The sequence below is a fragment of the Mobula birostris genome, chromosome 6 (genome assembly GCF_030028105.1).
Source record: "Mobula birostris isolate sMobBir1 chromosome 6, sMobBir1.hap1, whole genome shotgun sequence".
In the NCBI taxonomy this organism is placed as follows: domain Eukaryota; kingdom Metazoa; phylum Chordata; class Chondrichthyes; order Myliobatiformes; family Myliobatidae; genus Mobula; species Mobula birostris.
This window is the reverse complement of record NC_092375.1, coordinates 104,776,806-104,790,671: the sequence shown is the minus strand read 5'-3', so window position 1 is coordinate 104,790,671 and position 13,866 is coordinate 104,776,806. Positions and strand designations below refer to the sequence as shown.

General features: G+C 43.5%; 1 protein-coding gene across 1 annotated transcript in view; it reads right to left on the bottom strand.

The window, feature by feature from the left end:
• LOC140199857 (sterol 26-hydroxylase, mitochondrial-like) overlaps positions 1-13,866 on the bottom strand; it is a 201,458-nt gene that overhangs the window by 166,110 nt on the left and 21,482 nt on the right. The window contains exon 2 of the mRNA XM_072262363.1: positions 1,838-2,028. Within this exon, the coding sequence (XP_072118464.1) occupies positions 1,838-2,028 (191 nt within the window). The remainder of the gene's footprint in view (positions 1-1,837; positions 2,029-13,866) is intronic.

Sequence of the window (13,866 nt, the reverse complement as noted above, 5' to 3'; positions counted from 1 at the left end):
CTGCTTGTCTCATGGTTAGTGACAGCTCGGGGCTTATGGGCTTCTTCCAGTGATGGATACTGAACTGATGTTGGTAGTTGTCTTTACTATTGGATAGGGTAGATGAGGAGAGGATGATTTCAGTCATGGGAGAGTTTAGGATCTGAGAGCACAGCCTCAGAATAGAGGAATGCCCTTTTGAAACAGAGATGAGGAGAAATTTCTTCAGCTAGAGGGTGGCAAATCTGTGGAATTTGTTGCACAGCAGGCTGTGGAGGCAAAATTATTGTGATTACATTCGATTAGAGATTAGCTTGATTTGTTACATGCACATTGAAACATACAGTGAAGAGTGACGTTTGTGACAACGACCTACAGAGTCAGAGGATGTGCTGGGGGCAGCCCACAAGTGTCGCCACGCTTCCAATATTTGTGCCCCACATTTACTAACCCTAACCCCTATGTCTTTGAAATGTGGGAGGAAACTGGAGCACCCAGAGGAAATAGAGCCCCCTCAACTTACTTCGTCGTAGCCTTGCAATGTATTCTCTCTCTCAGCTTCAATTCTCTCCTGTACAAGGTAGGTATTTATTCTAGTCAACTTACAATGCCAAGGGAAAACGCAGAGGAGGTGCTAACTCCTCACTGACAGCATGCAAGGTCAGGGTCAAACCTGGGTATTGGGATGGGACTGGTAGCGGGAGGCATGGTAGCTCAGCAGTTAGCAGAACGCTGTTATGCCTCCGGGACCCTGGTTCAATTCCCATCGCTGTCTGCACGCAGTTTGTAAATTCTCTTCAGGGCCATGTGTTTCCTGTAGGTGCTCCCGACTCTTCTCACATTCCAAACCCATACAAGTTCAGTAAGCTGTGGGAATGTTACGTTGCCACTGGAAGTTTGGTAACACTTGTAGACTAGACTACTCTTTGTTTAATTAAGTGAGAAAAGGAGTATTAATCTCGAGGTAGTGATAAATGCATTGCTTGATGTAGTAACAGAAACAACAAAAGTGTTTATAAAATGCATTATGCATTCTTCAAAACTGCTAAAATAACTAAAGAGTTAGCACTTACCTTACATAAGGCGATTGGCTATAAGAAAAATAATTTTCAAATTGAGAGGAAATAAGATTGATAGCTTTGTTCCACTGGGAGCCAGTGCGCTGAATGGCCAGTTCTTTGGCTCATCACTCACACCCACAAGCACTTGCGGGCTGCCCCCAACACACCCTTGGACTGTGCTGGTTGTTGATGAAAACGATACATTTCACTGCATGTTTCACTGTTTTGCTGTACATTTGACGAATAAAGCTAATCTTTATCATTGGAATTGCTTTGTTATTGTCACATGTACTAAGATACAGTGAAAAGTTTGTCTTGCATTCTGTTCATACAGATCAAATCCTTGTAACAGTACATTGAGGTAGAAGAAGATGAAACAACAACAATGCAGAATGAAGAGTAAAAGCTGCCGAAGGAGTGCAGTGCAGATAAACAATAAAGCATGGTCATAATGAGGTAGATTGTGCAGCCAAGAGTTCATCTTACTGCGCGAGAGTTCTATTCAAGCGTCTGATAACAGTGGGACAAAAGCTGTCCCCTGGCCTGGTGGGATGGCCTTTCAAGCTTTTGCATCTTTTGTCCGCTGGGAGAAGGGAGAAGCGAGAACACCTAGGGTGAGTGGGGTTTTGATTATGCTGGCTGCTTTACTGAAGCAGAGAGAAGTATAGAAAGAGTCCACAGGGAGAGGGTGGTTCCTGTCATCAGCAGAACTATGACTCACTCCCTGTGAGACTATCTCTGGCAGCCCCGCCAGAAAGTCCCTTCCAGATTCGATGCAGAGTCCCTCTGATACTTACTCACAGAGTGGTCCATAGCTGTGTCCTCTCATCTCCCTATACTCTCGCCAGTGAAACATGTCGGCCCTGATGGGATATTTGCCTTCCTGCCTCAGAATTTCCTCAATCATGTCAGAATCGGCCACATGGATGACAGGAAAGTTTCCGACACTAGATTTCCAGATGGGACCAAACTTCTTCTTATGCACAATCTAGAAAAGTGAGGAAATCACCCAAAATGGGTGGAGTTAAATGCTGACCTTCCAATACCTGAGGCAAAGTACATCTAAACATGTGGTGCAAAGAATGCCACACAGCTTGGCGATCTGGTGATGCTTCAAATGAAAATGTAATAAAATAGGCATTCTGGGTGCATTCTGTACACCCAGAACAACAAATTAACTCAGCTGGTCAGGCAGCGTTTGAGGAGCGTGACCCTACATCAGGAGCCTTCATCAGTCCAGAATATACGAGGGGTGATTGATAACTTTGTGGCCTAAGGTAGAAGGCGATGAGTTATTAACTTCAAACTTTCTGCATAATCACTGAAAGAGTTGAATTGCGTGTGCATGTAACGAGAGCTGTATAACTCATCTCCTTCTACCTTAGGCTACAAACTTATCAATAACCCTGCTGTGGACACTTTCTGGAGGTCCAAGATCCATATATTCCACAACCACTGCACTAAATGTGTAAATGTAGGAGGGGACTATGTTGACAAATAAATGTGCTAGGTTTTCTAAAACTGACTCCTTCTACCTTGGGCTACAAACTTATCAATCACCCCTCATAAATCTCAACCGAAAACTTTATCAACCACAGGAGCTGCCTCACCCACTGAGTTCCTCCAGCAGCTTGGTCTTGTCACTCTGGATTCCAACATTTGCAGTCCCCTTGGTCTCCCTGCACTTTAATTCACCAAATTTCAAGTAACAGTATTGTTAGCCACAAAGAACTAAAATCTGCAAATCAGCGAATGAGAATGAGCCAAAAGCAGTGAAAGCAGCCAAAGCAAACGCCTTTGTTCTCGCCACATGGCCAAAAGAATGGAGGCGGCCATTTTATGAGACTGTTCTTGCAGCCACCATTTCATGAACTGGTTTTTGCTCAGGGATGGCTCAATCAGAGCAATCGAAAGTGGACCAAACTTGGAGAGGGAACAGGATGCAGCCTAGTTTAGGGGCTGGATAAACATATTGTCTTCCCTGGAGTGATGGAGGCCAAAGGGAGATCCAATAGAGATCTACAAGATCATGAGAGGCGTAGGTAGAGGACAGAGGGGTATTTGTTTCTCAGGGTTGAAATGTCTAATACCAGAGGGCATGCATTGAAGGTGAGAGGGGATACGTTCAAGGAAGATGTGAGGGGTTAAGTATTTTACTCAGAGTGGTGGATGCCTGGAATGCACTGCCTGGTATGTTTGTAGAGGTCAATTCATCACCGGCTTTTAAGAGACATTTGGATAGGCACATGGATGTAAGGAAGATGGAGGGACATGGTCATGGTGTAGGTAGGAGGGATTAGGTGTTTAAGATTTGCTTAAGAGCTGGTTCGACACAAGACTGTGAGCCAAAAGGCCTGTTGGTGTGCTTTGCTCTTCTATGTTCTATGCACAATGATCTGCTAAACCTGAGACCATTTCCAGATAAGAAGCTGTTGTAACCCAGGTTAATTAAATCCAAAGATTTAATGCTCAGAATGGCCTGTTTCTCCACCACCGCCGCCAGCAGCCCATTCCATGCACTCACCGCTCTCTGCATAAAAACTTACCCCTGACATCTCTTCTGTACCTACTTCCAAACACATTAAAACTATGCCCTCTCAAACTAGCCATTCCAGCCCTGGGAAAAAACCTCTGACTATCCACATGATCAATGCCTCTCATTATCTTGTACACCTCTATCAGGTCAACTCTCATCCTTCGCCGCTCCAAGGAGAAAAGGCCGAATTCACTCAACCTATTCTCATAAGGCATGCTCCCCAATCCAGGCAACATCCTTGTAAATCTCCTCTGGACCGTTTCTATGGTTCCCACATCCTTTCTGTAGTGAGGCAACCAGAACTGAGCATAGTACTCCAAGTGGGGTCTGACCAGGGCCCTACATAGCTGCAACATTAGTTCTCAGCTCTTAAACTCAATCCCACGATTGATGAAGGCCAATGCACCGTATACCTTCTTAACCAGAGTCAACCTGTGTAGCAGCTTTGAGTGTCCTATGGACTCAGATCCCAAGATCCCTCTGATCCTCCTCACTGTCAAGGGTCTTACCATTAATACTATATTCTGCCATCATATTTGACCTACCAAAATGAACCACCTCACACTTATCTGGGTTGAACTCCATCTGTCACTCCTCAGCCCAGTTTTGCATCCTATCAATGTCCCACTATAACCTCTGACAGCCCTCCACACTATCCACAACACCCCCAACCTTTGTGTCATCAGCAAATTTACTAACTCATCCCTCCACTTTCTCATCCATGTCACTTATAAAAATCACGAAGAGAAGGGGTCCCAGAACAGGTCCCTGAGGCATACCACTGGTCACTGGGCTCGATGCAGAATATGACCTGTCTACAACCACTCTTTGCTTTCTGTGGGCAAGCCAGTTCTGGATCCACAAAGCAATGTCTCCATGGATCCCATGCCTCCTTACTTTCTCAATAAGCCTTGCATGGGGTACCTTATCAAATGCCTTGCTGAAATCCATATACACTACATCTGCAGCTCTACCTTCAATGTGTTTAGTCACATCTGCAAAAAATTCAATCAGGCTCGTAAGTAGGGATTAAGTAGGGTAGGGAAAGGAAGAGGAGGGCAGTTGTAATAGGGGACTCGATAGTAAGGGGGTCAGATAGGCGATTCTGCGAACGCAGTCCAGAGACCCGGATGGTAGTTTGCCTCCCTGGTGCCAGGGTCCGGGATATTTCTGATCGTGTCCAAGATATCCTGAAGTGGGAGGGTGAGGAGCCAGAGGTCGTGGTACATATAGGCACCAATGACATAGGTAGGAAAAGGGAAGAGGTCCTGAAAGGAGAATAGAGGGAGCTAGGAAGGGAGTTGAGAAAAAGGACCGCAAAGGTAGTAATCTCGGGATTACTGCCTGTGCCACGCCACAGTGAGAGTAGGAATGCGATGAGGTGGAGGATAAATGCGTGGCTGAGGGATTGGAGCAGGGGGCAGGGATTCAAGTTTTTGGATCATTGGGACCTCTTTTGGTGCAGGCGTGACCTGTACAAAAAGGATGGGTTACACTTGAATCTTAGGGGGACCAATATCCTGGCGGGGAGATTTGCGAGGGCTACTGAGGTGGCTTTAAACTAGAATGGTTGTGGGGTGGGAATCATATTAAAGAGACTAGGAGAGAGGAGGTTAGTTCACAACAGAAGTAAAAGTGGCAGGCCGACAAATCCAGGGCAAAAATCAAAAAGGGCCACTTTTCAACATAATTGTATAAGGGCCAAGAGTGTTGTAAAAGCGAGCCTGAAGGCTTTGTGTGTCAATGCAAGGAGCATTCGTAACAAAGTGGATGAATTAAAAGTGCAGATTGTTATTAATGAATATGATATAGTTGGGATTACAGAGACATGGCTCCAGGGTGACCAAGGATGGGAGCTCAATGTTCAGGGATATTCAATATTCAGGAAGGATAGACATGAAAGAAAAAGAGGTGGGGTGGTGTTGCTGGTTAGAGAGGAGATTAACGCAATAGAAAGGAAGGACATAAGCCGGGAGGATGTGGAATCGATATGGGTAGAGCTGCATAACACTAAGGGGCAGAAAATGCTGGTGGGAGTTGTGTACAGGCTACCTAACAGTAGTAGTGAGGTTGGGGATGGTATTAAACAGGAAGTTAGAAATGTGTGCAATAAAGAAACAGCAGTTATAATGGGTGACTTCAATCTACATGTAGATTGGGTGAACCAAATTGGTAAGGGTGCTGAGGAAGAGGATTTCTTGGAATGTATGTGGGATGGTTTTTTGAACCAACATGTTGAGGAACCAACTAGAGAGCAGGCTATTCTAGACTGGGTATTGAGCAATGAGGAAGGGTTAATTAGCAATCTCGTCGTGAGAGGCCCCTTGGGTAAGAGTGACAATAATATGGTGAAATTCTTCATTAAGATGGAGAGTGATATAGTTAATTCAGAAACAAAGGTCCTGAACTTAAAGAAAGGTAACTTTGAAGGTATGAGACATGAATTAGCTAAGATAGACTGGCAAATGACACTTAAAGGATTGACGGTGGATATGCAATGGCAAGCAATTAAAGATCGCATGGATGAACTACAACAATTGTTCATCCCAGTTTGGCAAAAGAATAAATCAAGAAAGGTAGTGCACCCGTGGCTGACAAGGGAAATTAGGGATAGTATCAATTCCAAAGAAGAAGCATACAAATTAGTCAGAAAAAGTGGCTCACCTGAGGACTGGGAGAAATTCAGAGTTCAGCAGAGGAGGACAAAGGGCTTAATTAGGAAGAGGAAAAAAGATTATGAGAGAAAACTGGCAGGGAACATAAAAACTGACTGTAAAAGCTTTTATAGATATGTGAAAAGAAAATGATTGGTTAAGACAAATGTAGGTCCCCTACAGACAGAAACAGGTGAATTGATTATGGGGAGCAAGGACATGGCAGACCAATTGAATAATTACTTTGGTTCTGTCTTCACTAAGGAGGACATAAATAATCTTCCAGAAATAGTAGGAAACAGAGGGTCTAGTGAGATAGAGGAACTGAGGGAAATACATGTTAGTAGGGAAGTGGTGTTGGGTAAATGGAAGGGATTAAAGGCAGATAAATCCCCAGGGCTAGATGGTCTGCATCTCAGAGTGCTTAAGGAAGTAGCCCAAGAAATAGTGGATGCATTAGTGATAATTTTTCAAAACTCGTTAGATTCTGGACTAGTTCCTGAGGATTGGAGGGTGGCTAATGTAACCCCACTTTTTAAAAAAGGAGGGAGAGAGAAACCGGTGAATTATAGTCCGGTTAGCCTAACATCGGTGGTGGGGAAACTGCTAGAGTCAGTTATCAAAGATGTGATAACAGCACATTTGGAAAGCGGTGAAATCATCGGACAAAGTTAGCATGGATTTGTGAAAGGAAAATCATGTCTGACGAATCTCATAGAATTTTTTGAGGATGTAACTAGTAGAGTAGATAGGGGAGAACCAGTGGATGTGGTATATTTGGATTTTCAAAAGGCTTTTGATAAGGTCCCACACAGGAGATTAGTGTGCAAACTTAAAGCACACGGTATTGGGGGTAAGGTATTGATGTGGATAGAGAATTGGTTGGCAGACAGGAAGCAAAGAATGGGAATAAACGGGAACTTTTCAGAATGGCAGGCAGTGACTAGTGGGGTACCGCAAGGCTCAGTGCTGGGACCCCAGTTGTTTACAATATATATTAATGACTTGGATGAGGGAATTAAATGCAGCATCTCCAAGTTTGCGGATGACACGAAGATGGGCGGCAGTGTTAGCTGTGAGGAGGATGCTAAGAGGATGCAGAGTGACTTGGATAGGTTGGGTGAGTGGGCAAATTCATGGCAGATGCAATTTAATGTGGATAAATGTGAAGTTATCCACTTTGGCGGCAAAAATAGGAAAACAGATTATTATCTGAATGGTGGCCGATTAGGAAAAGGGGAGGTGCAACGAGACCTGGATGTCATTATACACCAGTCATTGAAAGTGGGCATGCAGGCAGTAAAAAAGGCGAATGGTATGCTGGCATTTATAGCAAGAGGATTCGAGTACAGGAGCAGGGAGGTACTACTGCAGTTGTACAAGGCCTTGGTGAGACCACACCTGGAGTATTGTGTGCAGTTTTGGTCCCCTAATCTGAGGAAAGACATCCTTGCCATAGAGGGAGTACAAAGAAGGTTCACCAGATTGATTCCTGGGATGGCAGGACTTTCATATGATGAAAGACTGGATGAACTAGTCTTATACTCGTTGGAATTTAGAAGATTGAGGGGGGATCTGATTGAAACATCTAAAATCCTAAAGGGATTGGACAGGCTAGACATAGGAAGATTGTTCCCGATGTTGGGGAAGTCCAGAACGAGGGGTCACAGTTTGAGGATAAAGGGGAAGCCTTTTAGGACCGAGATTAGGAACAACTTCTTCACACAGAGAGTGGTGAATCTGTGGAATTCTCTGCCACAGGAAACAGTTGAGGCCAGTTCATTGGCTATATTTAAGAGGGAGTTAGATATGGCCCTTGTGGCTACGGGGGTCAGGGGGTATGGAGGGAAGGCTGGTACACGGTTCTGAGTTGGATGATCAGCCATGATCATACTGAAAGGCGGTGCAGGCTCGAAGGGCCGAATGGCCTAGTCCTGCACCTATTTTCTATGTTTCTATGTAATGCATGACCTGCCTTTGACAAAACCATGCTGACTATTCCTAATCATATTATGTCTCTCCAAATGTTCATAAATCCTGCCTCTCAGGATCTTCTCCATCAACTTACCGACCACTGAAGTAAGACTCACTGGTCTATAATTTCCTGGGCTATCCCTACTCCCTTTCTTGAATAAGGGAACAACATCTGCAACCCTCCAATCCTCCAGAACCTCTCCTATCCTCATTGATGATGCAAAGATCATCGCCAGAGGTTGAGCAATCTCCTCCCTCACCTCCCACAGTAGCCTGGGTGACATCCCGTCTGGTCCTGGTGACTTATCCAAGTTGATGCTTTCCAAAAGCTCCAGAACATCCTCCTCCTTAATATTTACATGCTCAAGACATCTCTACAATTGCCAAGATCCTTTTCCATGGTGAATGCTGAAGCAAAGTATTCATTAAGTACCTCTGCCATCTCCTCCGGTTCCAAACACAGTTTTCAACTGTCACACTTGATTTGTCCTATTCTGTAACATCTTATCCTCTTGCTCTTCACATACTTGTAGAATGCCTTGGGTATCCTGTCCACCAGGGCCTTCTCATGGCCCCTTCTGGCTCTCTTAATTTTATTCTTAAGCTCCCTCCTGCTAGCCTTATAATCTTCTAGATCTCTATCATTACCTAGTTTTTTGAACCTTTCATGAGCTCTTCTTTTCTTCTTGACTAGATTTTCAACAGCCTTTGTGCACCACGGTTCCTGTCTCATTGGAACATATCTACGCAGAACCACATGCGAATATGAAAAAGTACATAATTAAGACCAGAACTCTTCAATTCAGAGCAGGGTCCTCTGATACTAACCAGCCAGAAACAGCTCTAGTTGCTATCCAGAATAACTCAGTCCCTGAAATACAAACTAATGGAGTTACAGCAAGGCATCCCTCTCTCCCAGTGATCTACACTTTGAGTGATAATGCAGAAAGTTTGAAGATAATAACTCATCTCCTTCTACCTTAGGTCACGAACTTATCAATCAGCCCTGCTGTGGACCACTTCTACAAAGAAGGGATACATATGCTCCACGACCGCTGGACTAAGTGTGTACATGTAGGAGGGGATTATGTTGAAAAATAAATGTACTAGCTTTTCTAAGTTTGACTCCTTCTACCTTAGGCCACCAACTTATCAATCACCCTCGTATATTCTAGTAGCAAAGTAATGGTCAATGATAAGAGGCAGATCAAAAATGCTGCAGTCTAGCTCAAGGGCAACCAACTTATGAACACCTGCACATATTACCAAGCTCCCATGATATTAAATTCCAGTCTGACAGCTGCATATACCCTCAGTGGCCTCTTTATTAGGTATGCCGGTACACCTGCTTGTTAATGTAAACATCTAATCAGTCAATCATTGTTAGCAACTCAATGCATAAAAGCATGCAGACATGGTCGACAGGTTCAGCTGATGTTCAGACCAAACATCATAATGGGGAAGAAATGTGATCTAAATGACAATGACTGTGGAATGATTGTTGGTGCCAGATGGGGTGGTTTGAGTATCTCAGACACTGCTGATCTCCTGGGATTTTCGTGCACAACAGTCTCTAGAGTTTACAGAGAATGGTTGGAAAAACAAAAACAGTACAGTAAGTGGCTGTTCTGTGGGTGAAAATGCCTTGTTAATGAGAGAGGTCAGAGGAGAATGGCCAGACTGGTTCAAGCTGACAGGAAGGTGACAGTAACTCAAATAATCATGCTTTACAACAGTGGTGTGCAGTAGAGTGTCTCTGAACACACAACACATCAAACCTTGAAGTGAATGGGCTACAGCAGAAGGCGGCCATTGATAATCAGAAATACACTCAGTGGCCACTTTATTAGGTACCCCATGTACCTAATAATGTGGCCACTGAATCTATATACATTTGTTTACATGAACTGCAGAACTAGTTTCTTCTCTTTCTCCCTCCATTTCTAGTAACTGTTCTGGTGTGTTTTGACATCATTCATTAAAATACTGTGGAGGTTAGGGTCACTACATTGAATGATATTTCTCTATTTTCCAATGTTGACAAATTGAACTAATGACATCAGTGAAAACCAAACCCGTTTGTTACCAGGGTTGGTCTGAACGTCCATTTCTTTCCAAAGAACAGGTGACTGAACTCTGAAATGAAAAGTTCTGATCTTCCTTCCTCTTCCGTCTAAAAGCATCCAAAACTTTTCCCACTGCAACACTTAAACAGTGCTAAGTTTTCATGTTGAATTGAGTTACAGAGTGAGAGAAACATGCTCGTCAAGTGTGCACCAAGCATCAATCACTCACTTACACAAATTGGAATATTATTGGTGTATGCACTGAGACACAGTAAATATATGAGCTTGCATACTGTTCATGCAGAATAATTCATTCTATAGTGCTCTGAGGTAGAGCAATAGCGGGATGGTAGCACAATGCTCTACAGCACCAGCAATCAGCGATCGAGGATCAACTCCTGCTGCTGTATGTAAAGAGCTAATACACTCTTCCCGTGACCTCTAGGTGCTCCAGTTCCCTCCCATGTTCCAAAGACACGCGGTTAGGATTAGCGTGCTACGTTGGCGCAGGAAACACGATGACACCAGCCGGTTACCCCCAGCAGCCCTCGAACTGCATTGGTCATTGATGCATTTTACTGCCTCTTTCAATGTACATGTGACAAGTAAAGCTGACATTTAATCTTTAAGAGTGCAGAATAGAAATGCATTCTCCCTGCTTCTCCTTCCAATATTTCTAACAACTACTATACTATGGAAGTTGCATCAAGGTAAGGGTTAAGATAATGCCTAGGCAAGAAAGGTCTTCAAAGAGCATAGCTTCCCTTTGCACAGCAGGGGACTGCAGTCATTTGGCATATGGGTCAAGTTACGGGTGTATGAAAACTGCCCAGCAGATTATCAACACCCAGTTGCCCACCATTGAGAACACCTACCATAAACACTGCCTGGGCAGGGTGAAAAGCATTATCAGGGATGCATCTCACCCTAACCATGGACTTTTTACTCACCTCCCATCCGGTAGGTGCTACAGGAGCCTCTGCTCCCGCACCAGCAGGCACAGGAAGAGCTTCCTCCCTGAGGCTGTGACACTGCTGAACCTCTCATCACAGCGCTAAGCAGCATTGCATCCGTATTGTACTCTCTCAGTACTTTTATATTTGTTGCTGTAGCACTTTTTTTATTCACAGTTAGTTTGTAAATAACACTACTCTTTGAATTTCTGGTCAGATGCTAAATGCATTTCATTGGCTTTGTATCTGTACTCGGCACAACGACAATGAAGTTGAATCTGATCTAATCTAATCTAAATTGAAGGAAGCAAGCCATACCAACTGAGGGACAATTACTTTCATAACTTCAAAGCATGATCGGTTGTTAGGTTGTAGTTTCAATTGACTACGAACACTTGTATTATGCATGGAGACTGATCTCGCAAAGACGGCATTTGAATATACATACATTACCAAATGGTCAATATCCATAACAGAATCAGAATCAGGTTTAATATCACTGGAATAAATATTGAAATTTGTTGTTCTGTGGCAGCAATACATAGCAATATTTAATTTAAAAAACTATATACTTCTAAAAATTACATAAGTAGTGCAAAAAGAGAGCAAAAAATATTGAGGTGCTGTAGATGGGTTCATTATCCATTCAGAAATGTGACGGGGGAGGGGAAGAACCTGGCCCTAAAATGCTGAGCATGTGACCTCAGCCTCCTGGCCCTCCTCCTGGGTGATGGCAGCCCTCAATGATGGATGCCACTTTTTCAGGCATTGCCTTTTGAAGATGCTTCAATACTGGGAAGGCTTGTGCCTATGATGGAGCTGTTCAGAACTTCCTGCAGCTTTTTCCAGTCCAGTGCAGTCACCCCTCCTTATCAGATGGCGCTGCAGCCAGTTAGAATGCTCTCCACAGTACACCTGTAGGAAAATGCTAGAGTCTTTGGTGTTCACACCAAATCTCCTCGAATTTCTTCGTCGTAATTAAAACCATAAGAGCAGAAGTAGGCCATTCGGCCCATAGAGTCAGCTCAGTCTTCCAATTCTTCTAGTCTCTATCAAATCTCCCCTCAGTCATCTACAGTGGCATGCAAAAGTTTGGGCACCCCGGTCAAAATTTCTGTTACTGTGAATAGCTAAGCGAGTAAAAGATGACCTGATTTCCAAAAGGCATAAGGTTAAAGATGACACATTTCTTTAATATTTTAAGCAATATTACTTTTTTATTTTCATCTTTTACAGTTTCAAAATAACAAAAAAGGAAAAGGCCTGAAGCAAAAGTTTGGGCACCCTGCATGGTCAGTACTTAGTAACACTCCCTTTGGTAAGTATCACAGCTTGTAAACACTTTCCGTAGCCAGCTAAGAGTCTTTCAATTCTTGTTTGGGGGTTTGTCACCCATTCTTCCTTGCAAAAGGCTTCTAGTTCTGTGAGATTCTTGGGCCGTCTTGCATGCACTGCTCTTTTGAGATCTATCCACAGATTCTCGATGATGTTTAGGTCAGGGACTGTGAGGGCCATGGCAAAACCTTCAGCTTGCGTCTCTCGAGGTAGACCATTGTGGATTTTGAGGTGTGTTTAGGATCATTATCCTGTTGTAGAAGCCATCCTCTTTTCATCTTCAGCTTTTTTACAGACGGTGTGATGTTTGCTTCCAGAATTTGCTGGTATTTAATTGAATTCTTTCTTCCCTCTACCAGTGAAATGTTCCCCGTCACACCGGCTGCAACACAAGCTCAAAGCATGATCGATCCATCCCCTGTGCTTAACAGTTGGAGAGGTAGTTCTCCGCATCCTTTTTTCTCCAAACATACCTTTGCTCATTGTGGCCAAAAAGTTCTATTTTAACGTCATCAGTCCATAGGACTTGTTTCCAAAATGCATCAGGCTTATTTAGATGTTCCTTTGCAAACGTCTAATGCTGAATTTTGTGGTGAGGATGCTGGAAAAGTTTTCTTCTGATGACCCTTCCATGAAGGTCATATTTGTGCAGGTGTCACTGCACAGTAGAACAGTGCACCACCACTCCAGAGTCTGCTAAATCTTCCTGAAGGTCTTTTGCAGTCAAATGGGGGTTTTGATTTGCCTTTCTAGCAATCCTATGAGCAGTTCTTTTGGAAAGTTTTCTTGATCTTCCAGACCTCAACTTGACCTCCACCGTTCCTGTTAACTGCCATTTCTTAATTACATTACAAACTGAGGAAGTAGCTACCTGAAAACGCTTTGCTATCCTCTTATAGCCTTCTCCTGCTTTGTGGGCATCATTTATCTTAATTTTCAGAGTGCTAGGCAGCTGCTTAGAGCAGCCCATGGCTGCTGATTGTTGGGACAAGGTTTGAGGAGCCAGGGTATTTATAAAGCTTTGAAATTTGCATCACCTGACCTTTCCTAACGATGATTGTGAACAAGCCACAGCCCTAACAAGCTAATTAAGGTCTGAGACCTTGGTAAAAGATGTCTGAGAGCTCAAATCTCTTGGGGTGTCCAAACTTTTGCATGGTGCTCCTTTCCTTTTTTTTCCACTCTAAAATTATACAAAACAAAAATAATACACTAATCTTGCTTGAAATGTTGAAAAGAATGTTCCATCTTTAACTTTATGACTTTTGGAGATCAGTTCATCTTCTACTCACTTAACTGTTCACAGTA